The sequence below is a fragment of the Martes martes genome (assembly GCF_963455335.1).
Source record: "Martes martes genome assembly, chromosome: 7".
Lineage (NCBI taxonomy): Eukaryota > Metazoa > Chordata > Mammalia > Carnivora > Mustelidae > Martes > Martes martes.
The window spans coordinates 128,734,902-128,760,383 of NC_137894.1; the positions used below are offsets into that span (position 1 = coordinate 128,734,902).

The 25,482-nt window shown below is 39.2% G+C and overlaps 1 protein-coding gene across 4 annotated transcripts in view; it reads right to left on the reverse strand.

The window, feature by feature from the left end:
• Positions 1 to 25,482, reverse strand: part of GPATCH2L (G-patch domain containing 2 like) — a 55,721-nt gene that overhangs the window by 22,644 nt on the left and 7,595 nt on the right. Inside the window, exons 3-9 of one of the 4 annotated variants that reach the window (XM_080809603.1) lie at positions 15,481 to 15,545; positions 9,973 to 10,149; positions 8,295 to 8,374; positions 4,895 to 4,953; positions 3,514 to 3,677; positions 2,479 to 2,533; positions 117 to 202 (exon numbers count right to left, since the gene is read on the reverse strand). In XM_080809603.1, the coding sequence (XP_080665729.1) occupies positions 117 to 202; positions 2,479 to 2,533; positions 3,514 to 3,677; positions 4,895 to 4,953; positions 8,295 to 8,374; positions 9,973 to 10,149; positions 15,481 to 15,545 (686 nt within the window). Of the gene's footprint in view, positions 1 to 116; positions 203 to 2,478; positions 2,534 to 2,589; positions 2,630 to 3,513; positions 3,678 to 4,894; positions 4,954 to 8,294; positions 8,375 to 9,972; positions 10,150 to 15,480; positions 15,546 to 25,482 lie in introns of all 4 variants that reach the window. The other 3 variants (XM_080809604.1, XM_080809605.1, XM_080809606.1) reach the window with 3 other exon arrangements.

The following is a 25,482-nucleotide window of genomic DNA, read 5'->3' on the forward strand; positions in this document are numbered from 1 at the left end:
TTGTTGTAAAGAGATCAAATTGGATATTATACACGAATATACTTAATAATTTGAAGAGTGTTGTAAAAAAGGAAAGGGTCTTGTCTGGAAGAAAACCCTCACCAGAAGACACTTACCTGGCAGAGCAGTGTGCTGGTGAACATCTTCGGTGAGAAGCGTCAGTGAGAACATCCAAGGAGTAAAGGGGAGACAAGGGATTAAACTGCAGGAAAAAATGAGATTATTTTAGAACAGCTTCTATGAAAAAGATCTGATCCCAAGGAGTGGCCTGCTGTTTGATTACTTTGCCCCTTGGACCGTGACTCTCTGACCATATGGCAGACACCATTCAGTAAAGTTGCAGCCATGAATACAGCATACTGATCCCGCACACCTCAAAAAAAGGCTATTCCTTGGTAAGTGACAACTTTACAAAAACTTCTAAGAAATGACAATTATTTAAATGGCAGAAGATAGTACTTTCTATTGGACATAACAGGAACTTATGCTATTGACTATTAGCTCTTGTTCCTAAGAAAACTAGCAAGAAGTTACCTTTTTATTTCCTTATCCTGATCAGTGCTTCTAGTAAATAATGGTTAACACACAACAACAGTCGTTGTTCGCGGAAACAGAACTAGACTAAGAATCCCTAACATCTGATTCCAGTCTATCCCTGAGTTGCAACATACTTTCTTTGAGCTTTACTATCCTCATCTTTATAAAGGATGCACTGCTTATCTTACCTATTTTATAGGACTGTTATGGGGCTAAATTAAATGTGGTTTCAGTTTGTAATTCCAGTTTCTCTTCTGTAAAACTTCTATTTATCTCAAAAGGTGGTTGTGAGAATCAAACTTGGATACAATATACAAAAATACCTCACTTTCTGTTTTCTAGCTTTCTTTGGACTTCTCCCAGAATAATCCTTCCCCCAAATTTCAGAACTAAATATATCTTAAGACCAGAGCTCTGAATGGTAATTTCAAAAGAACTTACAAAGAAGTCTAACTTTGGGCAAATCGTTTAACTGTTACTTGTAAGTAACAGATCTGGACTAGGTAATCACCACAGGCCCTCTTCTGCCTTTTGATCCTCTGATGCAAACACGATCAGTACCTTGGCTTCCTGTCTTTCACATACCACCTTAATCACTTTGTACCTGCCCACCACCTGCACTATATTTACTCCATATTTTTCTTCATACCAATTATTTTTACCCAACCTTGTCCTTACTATTTCTATGGAACGACAGATTGATAGAATGATATTTTTTCTAATACATATTATGACTTAAAGTAATAATCGTATGTTCACACACCATCTAAAATCATAAATACACACCAGTTAGGTATACTCTAACTCTAACTCTATGTTCTAGCTCATTCTGAAATAGTAACTTCAAGAGGAAGGTTCCAAGTCTAAGCTGTACATCAATTTATTAAGCCCTAAAGAGTCTAACACAAAACAAAAACTGGAGGGCAACAGGAAACCTGATATTTCCACCTATCGGTCTTCACCTGTTTTATACCTAATTGAGATAAAGCAACCTCCATCCCCACAAAAATCGAAAGTTTCAAACATTAAAGGAATATACTGTTGCAGCAGCTCTTTCTGCCCATGGGTCCTGTCCCTGTGCTTTAATAAACCACCATTTTGCACCAAAGACATCTCAAGAATTCTTTCTTGGTCGTCGGCTCCGGACTGCACCCCACCGACCCTCAATTATATTCTAAAATTTCATCATTCAGCGCCTGAACGTGGGGCTTTGAGTCTTTACATGTGGACGCTGAGCTTTGGTGCAATATTGGTGAGTACTTTCTCTCCTCTTCCTTTACCCTCATTTCAGGGGCTTTTTAAGGAGTGTGGTCTTATTGGAACACTTGCATGTCGACTGCTCAGGCTGTAATCCTCTAGCCCGTGGCTGCTCTATATGGAGAGAAAGCCTGCCTTTTGGCTGGAAGTTAGTACCCTGACCAGAATGGTAGTAAGACTTGATGCACTCTTTTTATTCCTTTTCTTTCTTTCTTTAAAAAGAAAAAAAAAAAAAAGGAACATACTGTTAGCCATAGTCAGTAATTTTTAAATTATGAACCCTTATAAAGGCCTACATTTGCCAAAGGCCCTCTCCAGGGGTAGCCAGAGAAGAGACTAAGAGACTAAGTGGGCAAGTCCTAAGGCCTTGACCCCACTTCACTCCCAGCAGCCCTCCCTCCTTCTGTTTCTTATGTTAGGTCTCATTGCTGTACTTCTCAGAGTAGGATGCTGGTGCTGAACTAAACCATAGACAAACGAGGTTCACTCTAATTTCCTACTGCAAAGTTCAAAACTAAAATAAAAACGATCCCTATAAAATATGCATTACAAGTAATAAACAGAAAAACACAGTTGAACCTAAAAAGGGGAATTAGCTACAGTTCTTATCAGTGAATATCAGATAATCTTAGACAACAGTTCTCTTAAAAAAAATCAGAATAACATAGGGAACAGGGACCTTACCTCATGTGCACAAGCAGAAATGTGAGGAAAATCAGAAGCCAATGCTTTATTCTTTCTAAAGAAAAGGAAATCAAATGATAAAATAAAGATGACAAAGAAAAGCGATCTTACCTGATTTCGTTCTCTTTTCCCAGCTGACGGTAACCAGAAACTAAAGAGAGGGAGAGAACAACAGGAAAGAAAACAATAAAAGCAGCAGCTGGAAATTACAGAAGAGCAGAAAAAAAGATGCTGGGGTAACCAAGTGAAGATGAAGAAAGAACCGGGGAAAAGAAGGAACTAGAGACTAAAAGGAGAGGGATGGTAAATGTATACAAACTTCTTTTGTAAAAAAAAAAAAAAATAACTTCCAAAGAAAAAGCCTTGTAATGAAATGCAAACCACTATACTCTCTAAAAACAAACCCGAGATTACAGTGTGACACCAACAGACTCTTAGCTGTGTGGTGACAACAGGATCCCCAAATTCAACAAGAACATAAAACAAACTCACATCTTGCCTATTTTGTAAATGACAAATTTGGCCAGGCTAATGAGTATAAGATCACAACTAGATACCAGCCATGAAGCGTATAGGGGACATCAAACAGCCAACTGTGTTAGGGGACAAGGCTGTCACAAGAAAGGTGGGGGGAATAATTCCTAGAAGAACACAGGTGGTAAGTTTCTTGCCATGGGTCTCTTTTGACTTGAGGGGTGGGAGGTGGGATCTGACTCCAAAGGCAAGGGAAACAAAAATAAAATAAATGGGACATCAGGGGCGCCTGGGTGGCTCAGTGGGTTAAAGGCTCTGCCTTCGGCTCAGGTCATGATCCCAGGGTCCTGGGATCGAGCCCCACATCGGGCTCTCTGCTCAGCAGGGAGCCTGCTTCCTCCTCTCTCTCTGCCTGCCTCTCTGCCTACTTGTGATCTCTCTCTGTCAAATAAATAAATAAAATCTTTTAAAACTAACTAACTAAATAAATAAATAAGTGGGACATCAGACTAAAAAGCTTCTGTGCAAAGGAAATTATCAATAAACAAAAAGGCAACCTACTGAATGGGAGAAGATATTGCAGATCATACATCAGATAAAGGATCAACATCGGAAATACATAAAGAACTGGATGGGAGGTTGGGTGAGCCTGGTGGTGGGTACTGTGGAGGGCACGTATTGCATGGAGCACTGGGTGTGGTGCATAAACAATAAATTCTGGAACACTGAAAAGAAATTTAAAAAATAAATAAAAATTTAAAAAAATATATAAAGAACTCATATAACTCAACAACAACAAAAACCCGAACAATCCAATTAAAAAATGGGCAGAGGGCGTGGAAGACATTTCCCCAAAGCATACAAGCCCACAGGCACATGAAAAGATGCCCAATACCACTAATTATCAGAGAAATGAAAATCAAAACCACAATGAGATATCACCTCACATCTGTCAGAATAGCTATTAACAACAAAACAAGATATAACAAGTGTTGGTGAGGACATGAAGAAAAGGGAATCTTAGTACACTGTTGGTGGGAATGCAAACTGGTGCAGCCACTCTGGAAAACAGTATGGAGATTCCTTGAAAAACTAAAAATAGATCTCTCATATAATCCAGCTATACCACTTCTGGATATTTATCCAAGGAATATGAAAACACCAACTTGAAAAGATACATCCACCTCTACATTCACTGAAGCTTTACTTACAATGGCCAAGATGTGGAAACAATCTAAGATTCCATCAACGGATAAAGAACATGTGGTGTATACATCATACGCATACACACAACGGGCTACTACTCCATCATAAAAGAGAAGGGATCTTGCCATTTGTGACATGAATGAACCCTGAGGGATTAGTTCAAATGAGTAAGTCAGAGAGAGAAGACAACTACTGTATGACATCATTTATGTGAGGAATCTAAACAAAAATAACAACAAACAAACGAAAGAATAAAACAAACAAAACTCATAGATACAGATAACGGATTGGTTGTTCCCCAAGGAGAAGGGGATGACGGGTGGGTGAAAGGGCTCCATTTCAAGCTGATGTATGGTACCTAGATTCATGGTGATGATCACTTTGTAGTGGATACAAATACTGAATTATGATGTTGTACACCTGAAACTTACTTAATGTTATACATCAATCAATCAATATAAATAAACAAATAGTAACAGCACAACTGGAGGCTACTTTTATAATGCAGCATCTATATATACAAACAGCAAAGAAATAAAAACTAGTCTAGAAAGGAAAAAAAATCACTCTCTTGAGTTTAGGGCATTAGCCACGTTAACTGTTGTAAAGTACAAATCTTGAAGATCCTCTCATTCAGCTCTAAAGTCAGATTTCTAGGTTCCTTTCACAAAACTTCCCTCTGCCTCCGACTCCAACAATGGGGCTAGGATAATGAGTAAATTATAGAAGCACTTACTCCTTCTGCCGAGGGTCACTAATGATGTGGCCTATTCTCTCAGTACTTATACTGGTCTCCTGCAAAGGCAAGGAAGACAAGAGTGTCATCTAACCACAGAAACAAATACAAGTATGATCTGTCATCAAGTTCACACTTTCCCATAACTGTGCCAGCAACCTCAAAGTCACATGTCAAATGTCAATCTTAAAATCCAACAGCAAGTTTATTTCTTTTTATGAAAATTTATCTTAAAAGTATTATATTATTCTAGACTTATTTTTCTCTAGTGTTCCAAAAAAGTCATTATAAACCTTGTTTACTATAGATAGCATTTTAATAGTGAGTTATTAAAGTATATAGAAATAGAAACAATTTTTAAAAAATCCAACAGCAGCTGATTTTTAACAGGCTGCACACCAAGCTCCCCCACTCAGACACAGCCCCTTCATAATGGGAAATTCACCCTATCCTCACTGGGAACACCTAAAATCTGCTGACTAAATGTACACATATTAAAGGAATTTTGCTAACTTACAAAAACTGTTACCCTGTCTTGTCTGTTAAGCATCATCTTTTTTTTTTTTTTTTTTAAGATCTTATTTATTTATTTGACAGGCAGAGTTCAGAAGTAGGCAGAGAGGCAGGCAGAGAGAGAGAGAGGAGGAAGCAGGCTCCCCGCTGAGCAGAGAGCCCGACGTGGGGCTCGATTCCAGGACCCTGGGATCATGACCTGAGCCGAAGGCAGAGGCTTTAACCTCTGAGCCACCCAGGCACCCCCATCTTTTTTTTTTTAAGATTTTTTTTTTTTTAATTCATTTGACAGAGATCACAAGCAGGCAGAGAGGCAGGCAGAGAGAGAGGGAAGCAGGCTCCCCGCTGAGCAGAGAGCCCGATGCGGGGTTCGATCCCAGGACCCTGAGATCATGACCTGAGCTGAAGGCAGAGGCTTTAACCCACTGAGCCACCCAGACGCCCCTTAAGCATCATCCCTTAAAGTAAAAAAGAAATTTGTACAAACTGGTTCTTAAATTTAGGGTTCTTAAGACTGTAATATGAAATCTTATCCATAATACCACCAGAAACTAATCATCTCCAAAAAATTGAAAAATGGCACAAGGCACTCACCACCCTTCACTTCACTTGAGTATATTTACAATGACTGTCTATCACAGGACCTGGGGAAGCGCACTGATAGCACACGAGTAAGAGTCACCCACATACGAGTAAGTGCTAAGATGAGAGCGTGTAAATCACAGGCATGAATGTCAAGTACGTGAAGCCTGTTACTCAAACACATTTGTTACTGGGCAAATATGATCAGTATTCATTTAAGTGTGTGGATTAGCCTAGAATATTAGGGTATACATTTTCGCAGTACTGACCACAGAAAAATTAATTTCAAGTCAGATTCTGGGCGGGAGTGGAGCTAAATGAAAAGGTTTCACAGACTGTATTCTTCATATTCTTCATCCCTTTTGCACATGCCTCCTGGTCACAGACACAGCCATAGTAGTGGGGCCAAGGGAAAGGATGGGTGAAAAATGAGCTATTTGTTACTGTAGAAAAATTATTAACTTAAAGTGCCGTAATGTTTAAATTTACAGTTTATTACTGTGTAAATTACAAGCAGTACTTTGCGTAATTAGCAGCTCGCTGGCAGGGAGCTGTGAATGAAACTCATTATTTATGATTACAATTTAGAGAAAGAGAAGAGAGGTGGGGGAGGGGGAAGAAGGGGGGCAGAACACTGACCTCTGCTAGAAATGACAAATATCCCTTTAAGGTGATGAAGATGAATTAAACAAGTAAATATTATCCCATTCATTTGAAATTCTTAGAGGCATATCCAATAGGCCCTAGAATTTCCTTCCAGGCAAGCTAAAGGGAGCCTTCAAGACAAACTGATTTACTTCCATGGAAGTGGAAGGCTCTTATTTTATAGGAGCTGAAACAAAGTAAGGTAGATAGTAGGTAGAACATTATCCTTCAAGCCCAACTGATAAAGGAAAAAGTAAAACCATCTCTCTGTTCCCTACTCCCAACCTCCTGCCTCCCTCTACCTCACATATTCCTACCCTATTAGCTGTCCTGTTAACTAAGAATAAGCTCTCAGAACAGTGAAAGCAGCATTTTAATGTCTGAAATCAATGAGCCAAAAGAAGAAGGTATCATTCTTTCAATAATCAAATGTCTTTCCAATTAAGAGATTTGAAATTGAATTTAAAGATTAAAAATATCTGAGTTCACCTGGAAATAAATAGCTTTTTACATAGCAAAAATTTCCAAAAACGGTTCCCTATTTCAACTATAAAACACCTGAGGGTAGCCTAGCTGTGGCTGTGATCACTATGTACCTGGCCTGGCACAGAGCCCGACACATAGTAGGCATTCTAAATGTTTATGCATTGAATGTTTATGCATTAAGGCTCTGAAATGCCTCTCACTCCCTTGCCCTTTGCCCACGACCATCCTCTCTAGGTATGAGCCCCAGTCTTCGCCTACCTTCAATCTCAAAGCTACAGTAAAAAATTAATTAAAATGATTTTGGGGGGTACCTGGGTGAGTCAGTCGGTTAAGTGTCTGCCTTTGGCTCAGGTCGTGATCCCAGAGTCAGTGGGAGTCTGCTTATCCCTTTCCCTTTACCCCTCCCCCTACTTGTGTGCTCTCTCTCTAATTAATAAATACTTCTTAAAAAAATAATAACTTTTAAATTTTAAATTAGAAAAGATAAAAGAGAAACACAGCTGGGTTCAATTCTCTCTTCTGCCACATCTTTCTGGGGAATATCAGACATTACCTAGTTTCTCTGAACCCAAGTTTTCCTCATCTGCTAAGTGGGAACATCACCTATAAGGTTGTTAAGAGGATTAAATGAATTGAGTGCCCAGTACAGTCCCCAGCAAAGGGGGAACTGAATAAATGGTAGATAGTCCTCCCATGTGGCCAAGGAGAAGCTTCTAAAACCCGGTAACAGGTTTTCTTTCCAGTTTTGGGTTTTTTTGTTTTTTTTTAAATGAATTCTAGAATAAAAGACCAAAGTTAGGACAGAAGAAGCATTTATGAATTCAGGAGGAGTTATAAAGAAGCCAAGAGTATTTTAACTTCTACAATAATAATGTAAGATTAATCAAAAGAATAGAAAAGACTAAAGCAGGCCTACAGATTACAGACAAACTGTCATAACAGTATTTGCTTTGTCAAAACTTCTGTACGAGTTAAGCTTCACCTTTTATGTGTGTATCCATTTATATCCTACGTTAAGGTTTACTCTTGTGAACTTGCAGAACATTTCAGTTGGCTTAATTTACTCCAAGGAGTTCTGCAGCACCTTGGGTTATTCAAAACAGTACACAAATCCCGTAGGAAATACTGTCCTCCCAGTCTCCCAGTGAGCCCAATAGACGTGGAGAGCGGTCACCTTCCCAACAAGCCTTCTTCGGCCCTTTCTGAGGCATCGAGCTGCAGCTCCAGGCAGACGATTCAAGCGGGCATGGTACCCTAAAAAAAAGAAGAAAGCCCTCAGAAATGGAATGCAGAAGATTCATTAGCAATGATATGCTTCTAGTACACCAAAGGCCTTCCTCCCCAGGACCTTACTAGAATGACCCTTAAACTAGTATCATTAGTCTATATGCCAAGGATTTATTATTCTTACGTCTTTGCAGTATGATCTTAAGTGTGTCTTTACCTCTGACCTAGGGATCCTCACCTAGAAAGAAGGGATAATCACTCACTCAGTCCTTTCATACAGGGCTGATGGGAAGACTCAATTAAATAACACAGGGAAGGTATTTTATAAACTGGAAACAGTATACAAATAAAAGGTGTTATCAACAATTTCTAATAATAAATTAAATCCTAGTTATTATCTCAAAAACACTTAAGTCATAAAATAATAGTAAAAATAGCCTGTGTAAGTGTATAGCCATTTATATATTTATATACAAAAAATATACATAATATACATAAAAATGTATAGCCATCTTTCTAATTGCTGTATGTGTTCTACACATAAAAAACACAACTGCAAAAATCCACACGCAAGTCTTATCAATGACACTGTCTCTGGGTATAGAATAATGGGCCATTTTAAGGTGTCCTTCCTGTTCTCATTTGTGCGCATTTTAAGTGGTCCATAAAGAATTTTCAGAAATGGTCACTGAAATGTTTGATTTAAGTTATTAAGGTAGCAAACATGTGCCTCAGCCAGGCAATAATCTCTACCAAGAGCCAACTGTTTTCAAAAGGACTTTCAATCACGTAAATTCATCATTAAAAAATGCTATAGGAGTTTATAGCTCTGGGCATAATTCTGATCACCAAAAGAAGCCCAACAAATACTTGATCACTGACTGACTGATTACTGATTACTGGGCACCCCAGAATCATCAATTTATAGAGCTAAAAGAAACCTCTGAAACAGTCTTCTCAAAGCCACAATTATTTTAAGTGCCAACCCCCATCTCCCAAGGCAATGAAGTGACTCTGTCAGTCACAGAGCTAGAAGACAGTACCTCAGAGTATTAGCACCCCGTTCCTTCCTCCTGTCCTAGGCTCTTTCCACTCTAACTTGCTACATCATAAGTAAAGGAAAAGCAAAAAGAAAGGATGTATTTGTGTTTAAGTCCACAATACTAGAATAAAATCAAATTATTTAAGGAAATATTTTAAAATCATCCAATTAAAAAAATGTCATTATACCTTGTATGTGAATGTTCTTACTGAAATCTGTTCTCTTCCAAGATCCAATACTTCAGGCTCCCACTGAGCACTCCATAGCCCATCGGTTTCACAGCAGGTAAGCAGCAGTGACACGCTGCTAGGCTTCCTAAATCTGGCACAAATGGCAATAGCAAGCTGAAGGAATGCCCTGCTAATAGATATCCCAAGAGTCTCCATGGGTTGATTTAGGTATGAATGGAGAACCTCAAGCTTTGAGACTCACCCTTGAATCTTCTAGAAAAATCCCTGGACTAGCTCCAAATTTCAGAGAGTTAATGCATACTTAGAGGGATGAGTATACTGGCCATGGGATGATTCTCCCCAAAGAGAACCACAAAAGTTGTGAAGTATATTTTGGTCTCCTCAGAACCTACCTCTTTGAGCTGGTCGAGAAGGTAAAAGGAATGTGGAATCAGAAAGTTTGTCCAGTCCAGAATCCATTCTTTCTACTTCAGGGCAATGATCAGGAGCCCACTTTGGCAGAAGATTAGGGACAGTGAATCCTGGGACACATTCTCCCTCATAGAACCAATCGCTCTGCTCATCATCTCCTAAAATAAAGAAATCATATCATAAGCTGGAACTTTAACATGCTCTATGGAAAACCAAATGGGAAGATGATTTCTCAGAGCAATGGATTTGATACTTTTTAAATAAAGTCGAAGTACAAAAAAATTTGTTTTGATCCTTCTTCTTGACCTATATTATGATGAAACTAGAGTATCAAACTAGTTTCACATAAATGTCATACTGTGTTATACTGGACTTCTTTTTAGAGTAAAAAACTAATAAAGCTACCATTTACTAAACCCTTACCACTTATGACGGTCCATGCTAAAAATCTGTAAGTATGTTATCTCTTCTAAACCCTACACTAATTCCAACTTATAAATGAGGCAACTAAAGCCCAGAGAAGGCAAGATCAAGTTAGTGAATGATGAAGGCAAGATTTGAACCTGAAGTCTAACTCCAAAGCCTTTAATACAAAAATAAGTTGCCTCTTATGTAGCATTCTGTGGTATAAATGGACCTGGGGGTTCAAAGCCCACAAATGTCTTTCAATTCAAAACTAGCTATTCCTCAGGATGTTTTATTTGCATTTGTTATAATGGGTGAATAAAAAATGCATACCCATACCTCAATTCCTACCACATTAATGGGACAGAAAAATCATCTTGACACTAGCAATCCAAGCAACCAGGAAAAAACTAACCACAGGGAGAAGCAATATAATCCCTTAAGGCTTGTCATGAAGTTACACCATTCACCCAAGGCCAGACTCTTCACCAATGACAAAACCAAGATGAGACCCATAGAGTCAGACTCTTGGTTCAAACCTTTTTCTACTGGCTAGGATGACAGCTTCTCAGTTTGCAACAGAACTTGCTCCCACCCACAAAAAGTAGTAAGACAGATAACTTTAGGTCTGCCACTCCATACTCCTTTCAAACAGCAAGGATGAAGGGAATTACTACAAGAACATCTAAAGACTTCACAGTGCATTCATTCTCTAATGTATGCCACATCCCAGGGAAAGCTGGTCAGGCCATGTTTAGGGCATGACGTATCAGACTCATGAGGCTCTAACACGGGCCAGGATAGTGATAACTCTTAACCCACCTTAGAGATCTCTAAAAGGGAAAAAGAAAACGTCCATTAAAAAGTTACTCAAAGTGTTCCCTTATAAAAACACACCACCAACAACTACTTCTCTAGACCAGTGGTTCTCAAACTTCAATTGCATCAAAGGAAGCAGAAAGGGTCGTCAGAACACAGGCTGCTGGGCCCTACTCCCAAAGTATCTGATTCTGGTCGAGAAAGGACCAAAAATTTGAATTTCTAACCAGTTCCCTAGTGATGCAAAGCGACTTCAGTACCACATTTTGAGAATCACTACTTTGAAAGCATCTCACCAAGCCATGTACACAAAATGAACTACAGATAGCCTTTAAAATTAACAATAAGGGGCACCTGGGTGGCTCAATTGTTAAGCAACTGCCTTTGGCTCAAGTCATCATCCCAGGATCCCGGGATCGAGCCCTGCACTGGGTTCCCTGCTCAGTGAGAAGCCTGCTTCTCACTCTCCCACTCCCCCTGCTTGTGTTCCCTCTCTCGCTGTCTCTCTCTGTCAAATAAATAAAATCTTAAAAAAAAAAAAAAGGAATTAACAATGATTAGTTTCTCTGCATGTCAATTTATTAATTCCTTTCTTATTCACAAGCATTCCTTAGGCCATTTATTAAAACAGTATAGTTAGTTAGACAATACTTTCTGAAGACAAATGGTATCCCATAATGGCATTTTTTTGTTGTTGTTCTTAAGTATTCACTCAAGATTTTTGACAATATAAAAAGGGACTCACTGAACTGGAGAAAACCTTGTGAAGTCATCTAAACCAGTAGTCCCCAACCCTGGGCTCACCAGGATGCATGATGCAGCAGCTCCCCCAAAAGACTACTGCCAAAGAATAAGGAAGAAGCTGATGGGTCAGACTCCAGACTTCCTGCTCCTCCTGCTTTTTCCAAAATAGGTTTAGCTGTTTCATCATCTGAGGTTCTATGTCTAATTCTGTTTGAGAGAGAAAAAGGAGAATTTTCCCCTTATCTGGCTTTCCCAGTAACTAATTATTAAGAGCTTACTATATGCCAGGCAATATGTTACCCACGGTAGCTGCAAATAGTAAAAAAAAAATTCCTGCCTTGGAAGACTTCAGTGGAAAAGACACACATCTATAAATAATAACATCATATGGTAAGTGGTAAGAAAGCAGTAAGTACAGTAAGTACAAGTACTTACAAGTACAAGTACAATAAGTACAATAAGTACAAGGTAAGAAAGCAATAAATACAGGCAAAGAGTAGGGGTTCTAGAAGAGTGTGTATCAGTCAGAATCTTCAGGAAATGCACACACATTTAAATGGGATAATCGAGGGGCACCTGGGTGGCTCAGTGGGTTAAAGCCTCTGCCTTTGGCTCAGGTCCTGATCCCAGGGTTCTAGGATCGAGCCCCACATCGAGATCTCTGCTCAGCAGGGAGCCTGCTTCCTTCTCTCTCTCTCTCTCTCTCTCTGCCTGCCTCTCTGCCTGCTTATGATCTCTGTCTGTCAAATAAATAAATACAATCTTAAAAAAATTAATGGGATAATTGAGACTTTAATGAAGTGACTATTTACAAAAGTGCATACAGTATTAAGAGGAACCAATAAGCGACAGTGAAGCACCTGGGAGCCAGCACAGTGGGGAACCTTTACCCTTCCTAAACCTGCAGCAGCAAGGAGAAAGAATGGTTATCAGAGACCAGAGAGAAAACTGAGGTTATAGAAGACTGCCCAACAGAAAGGGAGCCAGGGAAAACTACAATCCAACTCAGTAGACTGCATTATTGTTGCCAACTCTCCACTACCTCCCTGTGATAATACATCCACGCCTTTTGCCCTTTATGATGGAATTCCAGAGCCTTCCCCTTGAGGCAGAGCATACTTCCTCATCCCACTGATAACTGGTTTGTCAAATAACTTGCTTTAGGTAGTAGAACATTAAAAGATGTGACCCGGGGCACCTGGGTGGCTCAGTGGGTTAAGCCTCTGCCTTCGGCTCAGGTCATGGTCTCAGGGTCCTGGGATCCAGCCCCACATCGGGCTCTCTGCTCAGTGGGGAGCCTGCTTCCCCCTCTCTCTCTGCCTGCCTTTCTGCCTACTTGTGATCTCTCTGTGTCAAATAAATAAATAAAATCTTTAAAAAACATAAAAAAATAAAAAATAAATAAAAGATGTGATCCAAGCACAAGCTTTAAATATATATGCATGCTCTGGTTTGGTCACTTAGCATTCACGTTTTCCAGCATGAGAAGTCCATGCCACATAGAGCCTCCAGTAGAAAGGTCCCAGGATAAGATACACTGAGTAGATACAAATATAGTTTAAATCCCCGAGACCAGCTGAGCTCAAGTTGGACCAGCTGAAGCACAGCCAACCCCTCCCCCACAGCAAGAAATAAATGTGGTACACCACCGAAATTCTGGGGCTGTTAAACACTATTATCATGATAAAAACTTGCCTAATACATTCAATCATCTGCCTCCCTCCCTCCTTCCCTCCCTCCCTCTCTGAATTCCTCTGCTAATGGCTCCTATTGCCCAAACCCAATAAGAAAATGAGAGCAAAAAGCCCCACCCATGCAGTCCATAAATATGCCCTGGAGGGAGAAAAGGAAAACCGTGTCTGGTGGATGCGCACATTCAAGAAAGGGTAAGGATGAGATGCCTGGCAAAGACACCAGCGTAAACAAAGACATGGAAGCAGGAAATAAACAGCTTTGGGGTGAGAACTCCAAGCATCTAAGTATCATCAGAACCCATGAAGTTGAAACAGAGAGGAAAGCTGGGGCTCTAGAATATCCTAACATCTTCCATCAGAAACCAAGGATTCCTTACCAGTAGAAAGGTTTTCCAAAGGCCCAACACATAACCTGTCATAAAAAGGTCCATGCTTTCTTAAATTTCTGGATAATTATACATCATAATCTTCAAGAGACACATTGTGAGTGGTGCCTGGGTGTCTCAGTTGGTTAAATATCCGCCTTCCACTCAGGTCATGATCCCCGGGGTCTGGGATGGAGCCCTGTGTCAAGCTCCCTGCTCAGGGGGGAGCCTGCTTCTCCCCTTCCTCCCTGCTCGTGGCTCCTACTCTCTCTCGCTATCTCTGTCTCTCCTTCAAATAAATAAATAAATAAAAATCTTTTAAAAAGAGAGACATTATACTTCACAGAGCAGTATAAAAGCAAAGAAAAAGCAGCATTTGTAATTCTGAATAGCATGCACTAATTCATTCATGGAAAGACAACCAGACTTCCTGGTATGAAACAAAAGAATCAAGACCTGAGCCACACCCCACCTGGGAGTACACACACACAGCCTCTAATGACACATGGTTCCCTCAGAATCAGAAAGAGAAAAGTACTCACAACAACCTCCATTATAGTAGGAAGCTCAGCAACTCCATCCATGCCCATGACTCTCCAGACACGAGTGAGATATCTGCCCTCATGATCTCTTTCCAAAATCAGAACTTGGATCCTGAGTGTTACAGTTCCAGGATTCCTTCAGTTACTAGGGAGCCTATCTGGAACAACCTGGACATGTAGCCATTGTGCTTCTGTTTTCAATCACTTAAAGAAAAATCACTGGATCTCAGAGCTAAAAGGGATTTTAGACATCTACAAATCCCTTATTTAGATTAACAGAAACACAATCCAAAGGAGCTACATGAAATTATCATTGGTACACAATTAGCGTGGTCCTAAGCAAATGCAGAGGATAAAACAAAGTTTCAAATTACTGCGTAGGCTGTAAAGATAAGGGACTGGTAATTAACATACACCAGCCCTATTCACAGTGTTCTATGCTAAACTTCAGCAGTTTTAACATTAGAAAGAAGATGTGTTTTATAATATATTCATCTAGAACACTATGTTCATTTATAAATAAGGTTATAAAAATAAATTCTTTTGTAAAAATAAGAATGTCTTAATATCCAATAAAAGAGTACAATACAGAAGGATATTTTTTGGTTCTAATAAAATTAGCAACTTCCCAGGGTCCCATCCTTGACACTATATTCCCCTAATTAATGATTCTCAAAAGTCTGAACTACCTGCATAAAAATCACTGCAGGTACTTAAGAAAAATTCAGATTCGAGGGGCCAACTCCAGACCTATTTGATTTCTAGGAACTCGGGAATTTTAACAGGTGGCCTTTAAATGCTCTAAAGTTTGAGAACCACTGCCATAGACAACTACCATATTCTCAGTGAGTCACTCCTCTAATCATTACAATCTCCCCAGAAATACTGAACCAACATCCCAAAGCTAGGATCAAGGTTACCTTGCCGTCCTTCATCGTTGGTAAAGAGTCCTGTGTCACTGCTGCTGCACACACTGCTGGTTTCACTGGAAAAAAAGAGTCAAACACAAGAGAACACATCAGCTCCTGTGAAAAACAAAACAGTGCCCATTCTGGTTGTCAAATCTAACATCCCAAGTTTCCATGATTTTACTCCAGTTCATTAGCCAATCACAAATGTAAATTTCATAATTAAGCCACAGAAGAGAGCTTATTCTCCTGTAAAACAAATAAAAGGAAAACTCTGTAACTTTTGCTTATTATTTCAAAGTACTTTATAAACATCTAAAGTCATTTTGTTAGGTTAGCATTAGAAAGTTATGCATTATGGTTCATATATGTAATCTCAACCTGGCTAGGTATATCAAACAATACAAAGCTATCAACCCATTTTATTTATAAATCCCGTCAACTATCAGTTTCAAATGAAGCTATCCAACTTTAAGACATCTAACATCTATCATGTTTTTTCCCCATTTACATAGCAACTAACAAAAATCCATGAACAAGAAGAAAGTCAGTATGACCAAAGTTATGTTTTCTAGGTTTAATGTCTTCCTGATATGAAGTGGGTACAACAAAACTCATTTTCAAAACAGAAGGTTAAAAATAAAAATACAGGGGCCCGTGGGTGGCTCAGTCGTTAAGCTGCTGCTCAGGTCATGATCCCCGAGTCCTGGGATGGAGCCCTGCCTGCATCAGGCTCCCTGCTCTGTGGGAAGCCTGCTTCTCCCTCTCCCACTCCCTCTGCTTGTGTTCCCTCTCTTGCTGTGTCTCTCTCTGCCAAATAAATAAGTAAAATCTTTAAAAAAAATAAAAATATAAATATGAAAACAAACTCCATTGGAATTACTAAAATAAAACTTTTGCCCTACAGAATTCTGTACAATTGGCTTCATTTCCTGAGCCATCACTAACAAATGATTCTTGCCCCTTCTGATGCCGCATTTCTTTTGCCTAATCATCATTAAATTTGAACAATCTAGTTCAAGAAAAATTACTCTATTCTTTACATTATGAGCTATTTTCTTGAGTGGGAGTGTTTCCTTCCAAGCTAGCCAATTTTTTTCACCTACTCTACAAGATGAAAGAAACCAAAGCAAGGAAGAAACATTCTCATCATATGGCATAAGGAATAGGCTTGGCCAAATCCCAGTCTACATTTCTGGATCAAAAATCTGAAAATATTTTGTACTTTGCAACATTTCCAAATATCTTGCCAACACTAAATCCTTAAAATCCTGATTAAATTAAGTAGCAATGCTTTCCTCACTTGAGTTTATCTCTGAATAGATCCAAGAAATTTGCTGTAGCAAGAGCCAATAAAACATACTCGATTTCTTTAAAGGCTCTTTCATTTTATTTTCTTCTGTACTTGTAAGTGGGAACTTTCTCAGGTGTCATTCCAAGAAATGGCTCACAAAACTATATGACTGGATTCTGATGGATTTAGAATCTTCAAAGAGCTCTGTAGTTAAATCCAGAAGATATGCCCTCTGAGTTCTGTACTCTTCCTACTTCTGAGTTCAAGGAACTGTGCCTGCTGAACATAATGGTGTTATTTTTGTGCTTCTAGCAAATTCCTAAGAGTATCAGTGGTCTAACTCCCTTGAGTCCTACTTACATTCTCTCATTTCACTACTTTTTTATCCACATCTGGCCTCAAAGATAAAGCAAATTTGACATTTTTTAACTCCTCTTGAGAGTAGGCTTTAAAAAGCACGTTAGGCCATGGAACAGACACTCTAGCCCACCATTGTGTCATATACTTTACTAGTTAGCAGTATCACTAACCGAGATTTAGGGACCAGCAAACAGCCTGCCACCTATTTTTGCATGAGCTGTGAGCTAAGCATCATTTTTAGAGTTTAAATGATTGGGGATTAAAAAAAATCAAAAATCATTTTGTGACATGTGGGAATGATATGAAATTCAAATTTCAGTGTCCATAAATAAAGTTTTATTGGAACACAGCCACAGTTATTCATTTACATATCATCGATGGCTGTTTTCACACTACAACTGCAGAGTTCAGTAGCTCCAACACAAAACATATCGCACACAAATCCCTAAAATATTTACTATCTGGCTCTCTACAGAGAAAGTTTGCTGATCCCTGCCCTACATATTACAAATTCTACTCTTGAGTATTTAGAATTAAAAAATTAAAACCATTTTGCTTGATCATAAAATCTATCAATTCTTTTCCCCATTCATTTCTAGCCACCTATAGGTCCTACAAGATAATATTTCCTTGATCCTTTTTTGCATGGATTCCACTCTCTTGTTATTCTAAACAAAGGGACAAGTTCAAAGAAATCTGCTCGATCAAGAAAGGTGCTAGTAACCTAAAGCCTTTCTGTCAACTGCACATTTCCTACTTTTGTCAACAGCATTTAAGACTCACTGTTTTTGAAAAAGCTTGGACTAACCTTGTCTAAGCTTTCCCACTTATAGTAAATTTGAGGAAAGGCAATGATGTCACAGAAATATCACCAGGATTTTAAGACTATGATCAAGGGAGACAGGTATTTTCTTCATAAAGAAAATAATTTGTCATGAAGAATGCTTATTACACAAAAGAATCACCAGTCTACTGGTATCTGGAAATGACTACTTCACAAACAGCATCTGCCAATTCTATTTATTCTCTCAGAAGGACTTGCGTTGTGGAAATCTAATCATATGTAAGAAACTCTTAGCTAATTTGATGAAAACAAAAGTCGGAACTTTGTGGCATGTCTGCACATAAACATTATGATACAGCAAGCAAAAATGTAGTGTTAGCCAGAAAGCAGAAGCCAAGTATTTCCCCTTCCAAGTTATAGGCCAACATTGTCCAGTCCTGTAGACTTTATTCACTTCTGGCTCAGAGATCATGACTTCTTTGAAAAAAATTAAGATTCATGGGACTTTAGTGACAATTTGGTCAACTATAAAATGTTAAGTTAGCTAATAAAGCATAATGTTTAATATTTTATTAAAACTAAGCTCCCTTCTTTCAATAAACACAAGTTTCTTTTTGCACCTTTGTAGTTCACAAGGTCAAAAAATAAAAGATGTCAGGATCCTACATTTTCCTATTCCAAAACCTTCAAATTTGTTTGTAACTTTTTTGCTATGAGCATTTTTACTAGGCAAGGGAAAAAAGCTCTGCTCCTCATTTTTGTAAGAAAAAAGTATGATCCTACCTTTAGGGTCCACTCTACCGGTGGTACTCTGAGGCTTAGTGAGAAGACAGAAACTCAGCCTTTATTAATCTTCAGAAAAAGTAACTAGACAAAACCCACAAAGATAGCAGGTGTGAAATCTTGTCTTTTCCTAAAATGGCAGCAACTCATAGAGGCATCAATGCCTCCTGCCTTTGCCTTGGGAGCTGTTCTGTACTCCCTGTTCTCACATGATTCTAAATATAAAAGTTTGCATATAAAAAAAATCTTCCTAGAATATCTCTAAAATTTCTAAAAATGTATTAACCCTACAAATAATTTACACATCATTCAAAAAACTCAATCCTAAATTGGGGCAATAAGAAGTTTCTCACAGAAAAAGGAGGAAGAACCCCCATCTCCATTTCTCCTAAGCCTTCATTCATACACAGTAAGCATTTATTATTTACCATACACCAGAAACTGCTCTACCCAGTACTAAAACGAAAAGAAACATGTCAGTAACAACATACAGATGTACATTCTATTAAAAACCTAGTCCAGGGGTGCCTGGGTGTCTCAGCCGTTGAGTGTCTGCCTTCGGCTCTGGTCATGATCCCAGGGTCCTTGGATCGAGACACACATCTGGCTCCCTGCTTGGCAGAGAGCCTGCTTCTCCCTCTCCTGCTCCTCCTGCTTGTGTTCCCTCTCTCACTGTATCTCTCTCTGTCAAATAAATACATAAAATCTTTTTAAAAAAATTTTTTAATTAAAAATTAAATAAATAAAACCTAGTCCGGACTACGGAGAAGGCTGTGAAAACAGAGAAAGAAGAATACTTTCCAATGAATAATACTCTGCAAATAAGGGGTTGGGCAAGCCTACAATTTAACCTTAATGATACCGAGGCAACCAACCCGTTTCAGAAGCCAGAGAACACCTCAAAAGCACTCTTCTGTGAGTAAAAGTAGTAATAATATATTACACTTCTGTACAGTGGTCCTCACTAAAAAATGTTCCCACACTTAATTCAGCAGCATAGCCACCATTTTAAATAAGAAACAAATAAAATTAAAGCCTGGGTTTTAGACCACCAATTGTGTTACCTAATTATTACAATATTGTCAGAAAAGCAACAGAACCACATCCAAATGAAATAACGGACGTGTAAAGAAAATCACCCTAACCTGCGGTTCCAGAGGCTTTCCTCTGCCAACATTTTATAACGAAAATTTCTGACTGCCTACATTTTTTAACGAAAATTTCTAAACAGATGAGAAAGTTGAAAGAAGTTCCAGTTACCACTCACACCCCATCACATCTACTGCACATCACACACTGCAATTAACATTTTGCTTTTTCTGTTTTATCACATGTCTATGTATCTAACCTTCCCACCCCGGCATCTTTGTAATTCAGCGCACTCTTGGTAGACCAGGTGATTAGGCATGGCATCCACTCTCAGAGAAGTAGATGATCAAGGAATCAAGCTTAATAAAACACTACTGATCAACTTGAAGAATTAATTCCAGGATAAACACTCGGCTAAACACTGTATACCTTGGTATGAATGTTAAAATGCTTTCCAAGTTCTGAAAATGAAGTGCCTGCCCTGTTAAAGGGTATTTTTTCAAGTTAGCAAAAACTCCTAGTTAAAAAATTTCTAAAACTACAGTATTTTTATTCTACAGAAGAGATCAGTGTTTTGGTCTTACTAAGTTCTCTAAATCTGAAATTCATGCTTGTTGGTAAAAGCAAAGTCAATGAAGTGAAACCCCATTCAGCACCTAGAAACATCAGCAATAACTCTCAACTCAAAGCAATTTTATCCCTTTCCTACCCCCCCCCACTCCTCCTCACCCCCCTCATCCCTACCCTGCACCCACAGGGTCATCAGGCACTGTCTGGAGAAATTTTTTGTCAGGACTTCGGAGCAGGGGAGGGGGAGCTGGTATCCTACTGACATCTGTCAGGTAGAGGCCAGGGATGCTGCTGAACATCCTACAATCCATGGGTCAGCCCTCACAACAAAATTATCTGGCTCGAAACGTCAGTTGTGTCAGAGTTAAGAACCCTCACCTATAGGGATGAACAAACTACAGGATGCAGTGGGCAGGGCATCATGTTAAAAGAAATACCACCACTTCAGAGGAGGAGAGGAGGCTGTGCCCTTCTGTTGGATAAAACCAGCCTCCAGGGACAGAGGTCAACATCCCATAGTAGTAACAACGTCATTCTCTTGCCAGAGCTTCAATGAGTCTTGGGCCTCTGGATCCCAGGAATCATGAGAAGGTAGCTGGACCTTCAGGCCAATTGGTAAACTGAAACTACTCAAGTAGTACAGTATCCCTCCTTGCCTAGCCTGGGCAGAAAGAAGAGCATCTATAGGGAGAGCAAGAGATCCAGGCTGGGTAAGAGGGAAAGATCTCACTCATTCCAATGTCCCCGATGCCTAGCAGAGCACCTGGCACAAAACAGGCCTTCAGCAAATGTTACATAAATGGAGTGAACTCCTTCAGATCAACTCTGTTGCTTCCCTTGTATGGCCTTTGTGGCACATCCTTCAATCTCTAATCCTATTTCCTGCATGTAAAAAGTGGACGGGTTCTTTTGAGGATGTGATGACATGAGGCATGCGAATCCACTTTGTGAATTCTAGAGCATTATACAGAGGCAAAGAATGAAAGACTCAAAAGCTACATCTATGGTGCTAATTCTTTTATGTGTCCAATATTATTACTTTAGAGGCTAATAACAGTAATTTCCTGATAGTCTTTTTATTAAAATAGTAATCTCAATTCTATAGGACTCTCAATTATACTTCCATAAAGAAAAAAAAATTCTATGGGACTCAAATCTATTTTCATTTTGAATGGAAAAATAAATGTGGCCTATGAAGTCTAGTATTTTCCCTGGGTTTCATCCAAGAGAGGCAGACACAGCTCTGAGCAAATACCCAAACCACAAGTATCTCAAGCAGCAGTTTGGTACTTGAATTGAGTTTAAGAAGAGTATTAATATAGACGGCTACTGTTAATTACTGAGACCAGTAGTATCATGTACTGGGAGTTCTACTATAGGCCCAGCGAAGTACTGAGTGCTCCAGGCTCTGTGCACAGCACCGCGTATGCTTGGGCTTCTCTCTCCCTCTCCTTTGCCCTTACCCCCTGCACTCTCTTCCTTTCTCTCTCTCTCTCTAAAATAATCTTAAGCAAAAAAAAAAAAAAAAAGAAAGAAAGAAAGAAAGAAAGAAAGAAAAAGCTCTCCCTCTTAATGCCATATCTTGAATTTTTAAAAATAAATATTCATTTTCGGTATACATATTTAAAATACAACAAAATATACTCTCAGTGATCTATATATACCCTTTGAGTTCCTGAATGCTCTTCCTTTGAAATCAAAGTAAAAACCATTCCCCCAGATTCCGGGGGAAATATTACTCTGAGAATACCATTCCTCAAACTAGCTTCATACTAAGGAAAAAATTTGAGGATGGGGAGACATCTATGGTAACAAGACTGTCAGATGATTCCCAATGATCCCAGTCGCCTGGTATTTCCCAGCCTGGTTGGTCTGTGTAACCAATAGCATAGGCAGAAGTAATGGCAGGTTACTTCTGAGGTTATAAGAGACTGCGGCTTCCATCTTGGGCACTAAGCGAGGGCTGGATGCTCTCGCTCTCACTCTTCCGCTCTCTCAAATCATTTCCTCTAGGGAAAAGCCAACTACCACGTGTCTTGAGGACACTGACAGCTCTGTGGAGGGACCCACATGGAAAGGAACTGAGACTCTCAGTCCAACAGCTTATAAAGAATTGAAATCTGCCAACAGCTCTATGAGCTTGAAGTGGATTCTTCTACCCCAGTTGTGCCTTGAAACAAATGTAGCCAGGGCCAACAATTTGCAACAATATGAAAGAGTCTGAACCTGAACCACCACCTATGCTGCTCCCAGATTCCTGACTTCAGGAACTGGAAATGTTTGTTGCTTAAAGCTACTAAATTGTAGGGCAGTTTTTTCCTGCATCAGTAAGTAATACAGCATTTTCATGAATCTTTTTTATAAGTAATTCCGCTTTCGAGGCCTAACAAGAAGCGTCTAGTCTCAATAAAATCAATCTCTCAGGGGGCACCTGGGTGGCTCAGTGGGTTAAACCCCTGCCTTCAGCCCAGGTCATGATCCCAAGGTCCTAGGATCCAGCCCTACATCAGGGCTCTCTGCCGGGTGGGGAGCCTGCTTCCCCCACTTTCTCTGCCTGCTTCTTTGCCTACTTGTGATCTCTTTCTCTGTCAAATAAGTAAATAAAATCTTAAAAAAAAACAAAAACAAAAACAATCTCTCAGAATTCTCATAATTGGGAGGAAAAAACACAGTTTGTCCGCTGACCTGACAGCTTGCTGGTCTTTCATATTCCTAATCACAATGAACTACAAATTTGGAATTGAATGAGAGTAGTTTATACCTGTCTCAATTAAAATAAAGAGGTACAGAATTAATTTATCACCTATAATCAAAAAGTTGGTATCAGTAAGTTAATACCTGGATTTCTCACCCATTGATTTTTTTTTAAGTAGCCCAAAAAATCTTTGCTCAATTTTTTTCCTGGGTCAAGGTGGTAGACTTATAACCATATATAATCAGACTTCAGAGTCTTAAAGTAAATATGACTGAGGGAGAGGTTTTTTCAGAGAAACATCTCACATCAACTGCAAAATTAGTCTCACAATAGGTTATAAGAATGTATAATGAAGGAGCTTGTTTTTCGGTTTCATTTAGAGGGAGGACACCATGCTTTTAGAAAACCATCTCACTGGGTTCACGGGCTCATTAATGCGGCCCCTGCCCCAGGTATACTTTGTAAAGGTAATGATTTTCCTCAGGACTATGCCCTAGTTATTGCACTGGGGACCATGCCTTAGAGAAACACACCCATGCTTTTAGGACTTACCTTCTCTTAGAGCTAAGAGATTCATCTTCAGTTAGATGAAATGTCTTTTCAGAGTCAATTTTTAAAGAGCATATATTCTGAGACCTGAATGTCTGAAAATGTCTTTCTGCTGCCTTTGCATATGAAATCTATCTAAGCTGTATATAAAATTCAGGGAGGAGTGGGGAGAGCAACCTTACCCTCACTCGAAATTCTAAAGGCAACTGTAGCCCCTCACATTTAGTATGGCAGGGATAAATGCTGGTGTTGTTCTCATCCCTTTTAAAATTGTTCTTTGTATCTGTTCTGCCCCACCACTAATGCAGAATGCAAAATTTTGCCAGGATACGTCTAGGTAGATGTGTTTTTTTCATGTTTTTCCCTTTTAATCTTTACCCTTAATTTTTTCCACTCAGGAACACTTTTTCTCTTTAGTTGTATTTTAAAAATCATTATTCTATTCCAATGCTTCAGTTTCTTCCTTTGGAATATTTACTCACAGACCGGGCCTCCATCCTTTGTCCTCCAGATAGATCAACTTCTCTCTCATTTTTACCTCCTCTCTCTGCATTTTGGGAGGGCTTCCAAAGTTTTCCACATCAAATCGATTTTCAGCAAAATGAATTGACCTTTTTTTTTGTATTTTAAATTTATTTTTTTATTTTTATTTTTTTAAATTAACATATAATATATTATTTGTCCCAGGGGTAAAGGTCTGTGAATCATCAGGCTTACACACTGAATTGTCCTGTTTTAACACTGCAATTACATTTCAAATTTCCCTACAATTCTCTTCCCATACTACTGGCTTTTCAAATCGCCACGTTGTCCTTATGATTTACTGCTCCTGTTTCAAAGTGAAATAAGTCATTCAAAGACAAATATCATATGATTGCACTTGTATGTGGAATTTGAGAAACCGAACAGATGAAACACAGGGAAGGTGGGGGAGGGAGGCAAACCATAAGAAACTCTTAACTATAAAGAACAAACTGAGGGTTGCTGGAGGGGAGGTGGGTAGGAAGTGGGCTAAATAGTGATGGGGATTAAGGAGGGCACTTGTGATGAACATCAGGTGTTATATGTAAGTGATGAGTCACTTCCTAAAACCAGTAGTACACTTTATGTTAACTAGAATTAAAAAAAAAAAAAAAAAACTTTACAATAGGGGCGCCTGGGTGGCTCAGTGGGTTAAATCCTTTGCCTTCAGCTCAGGTCATGGTCTCAGGGTTCTGGGATCGATGAGCCCTGCACCTGGCTCTCTGCTCATTAGGGAACCTGCTTCCCCCTCTCTCTCTCTGACTGCCTCTCCACCTACTTGTGATCTCTGTCTGTCAAATAAATAAATAAAATCCTAAAAATAAAACAACAACAACAAAAAACTTTAAAACCAACCAACAAAAACCAACCAAATAAAAAAGTGACTATGCATCCTAAAGAAGATTTTCTAAAATGTTCTTCTGGTTTCCACTGGCAATCATTTTCGAAGATGTGTTTTTCCTCTGAACTTTCAGAATGATGTTCCTTTTCCCTTATTCTGCAGAACTTGCTCAAAGGACTCTTCTTGAGAACTGGTTTAGCTAAAATCTGGTTATTTGTCAATAGAAAGGGTGTGTAAATTACCCCTGGTCCCACTCTCTATTCCCCTGAACATGGGAAACATGTTCTTCTCACTCCAGCTAGCCAAGACAATGTGCAGAAGCGCTGGCCGAATGCCCCATGTCATTGGTAGACTTTCTCTCATATAGCTATGTTGGACTAAGACAGGATCTTCTTCTAACTCTCAAGGGTCTGAAATATATAAAGGTATATAAAACATTACAATTTCTAGAATGTACCACTAAGAGTGATTTTTTTCTTCTCTGCCCATGCCTACAGTAAACTTTATTCTTGGAGAATCTATTTCCT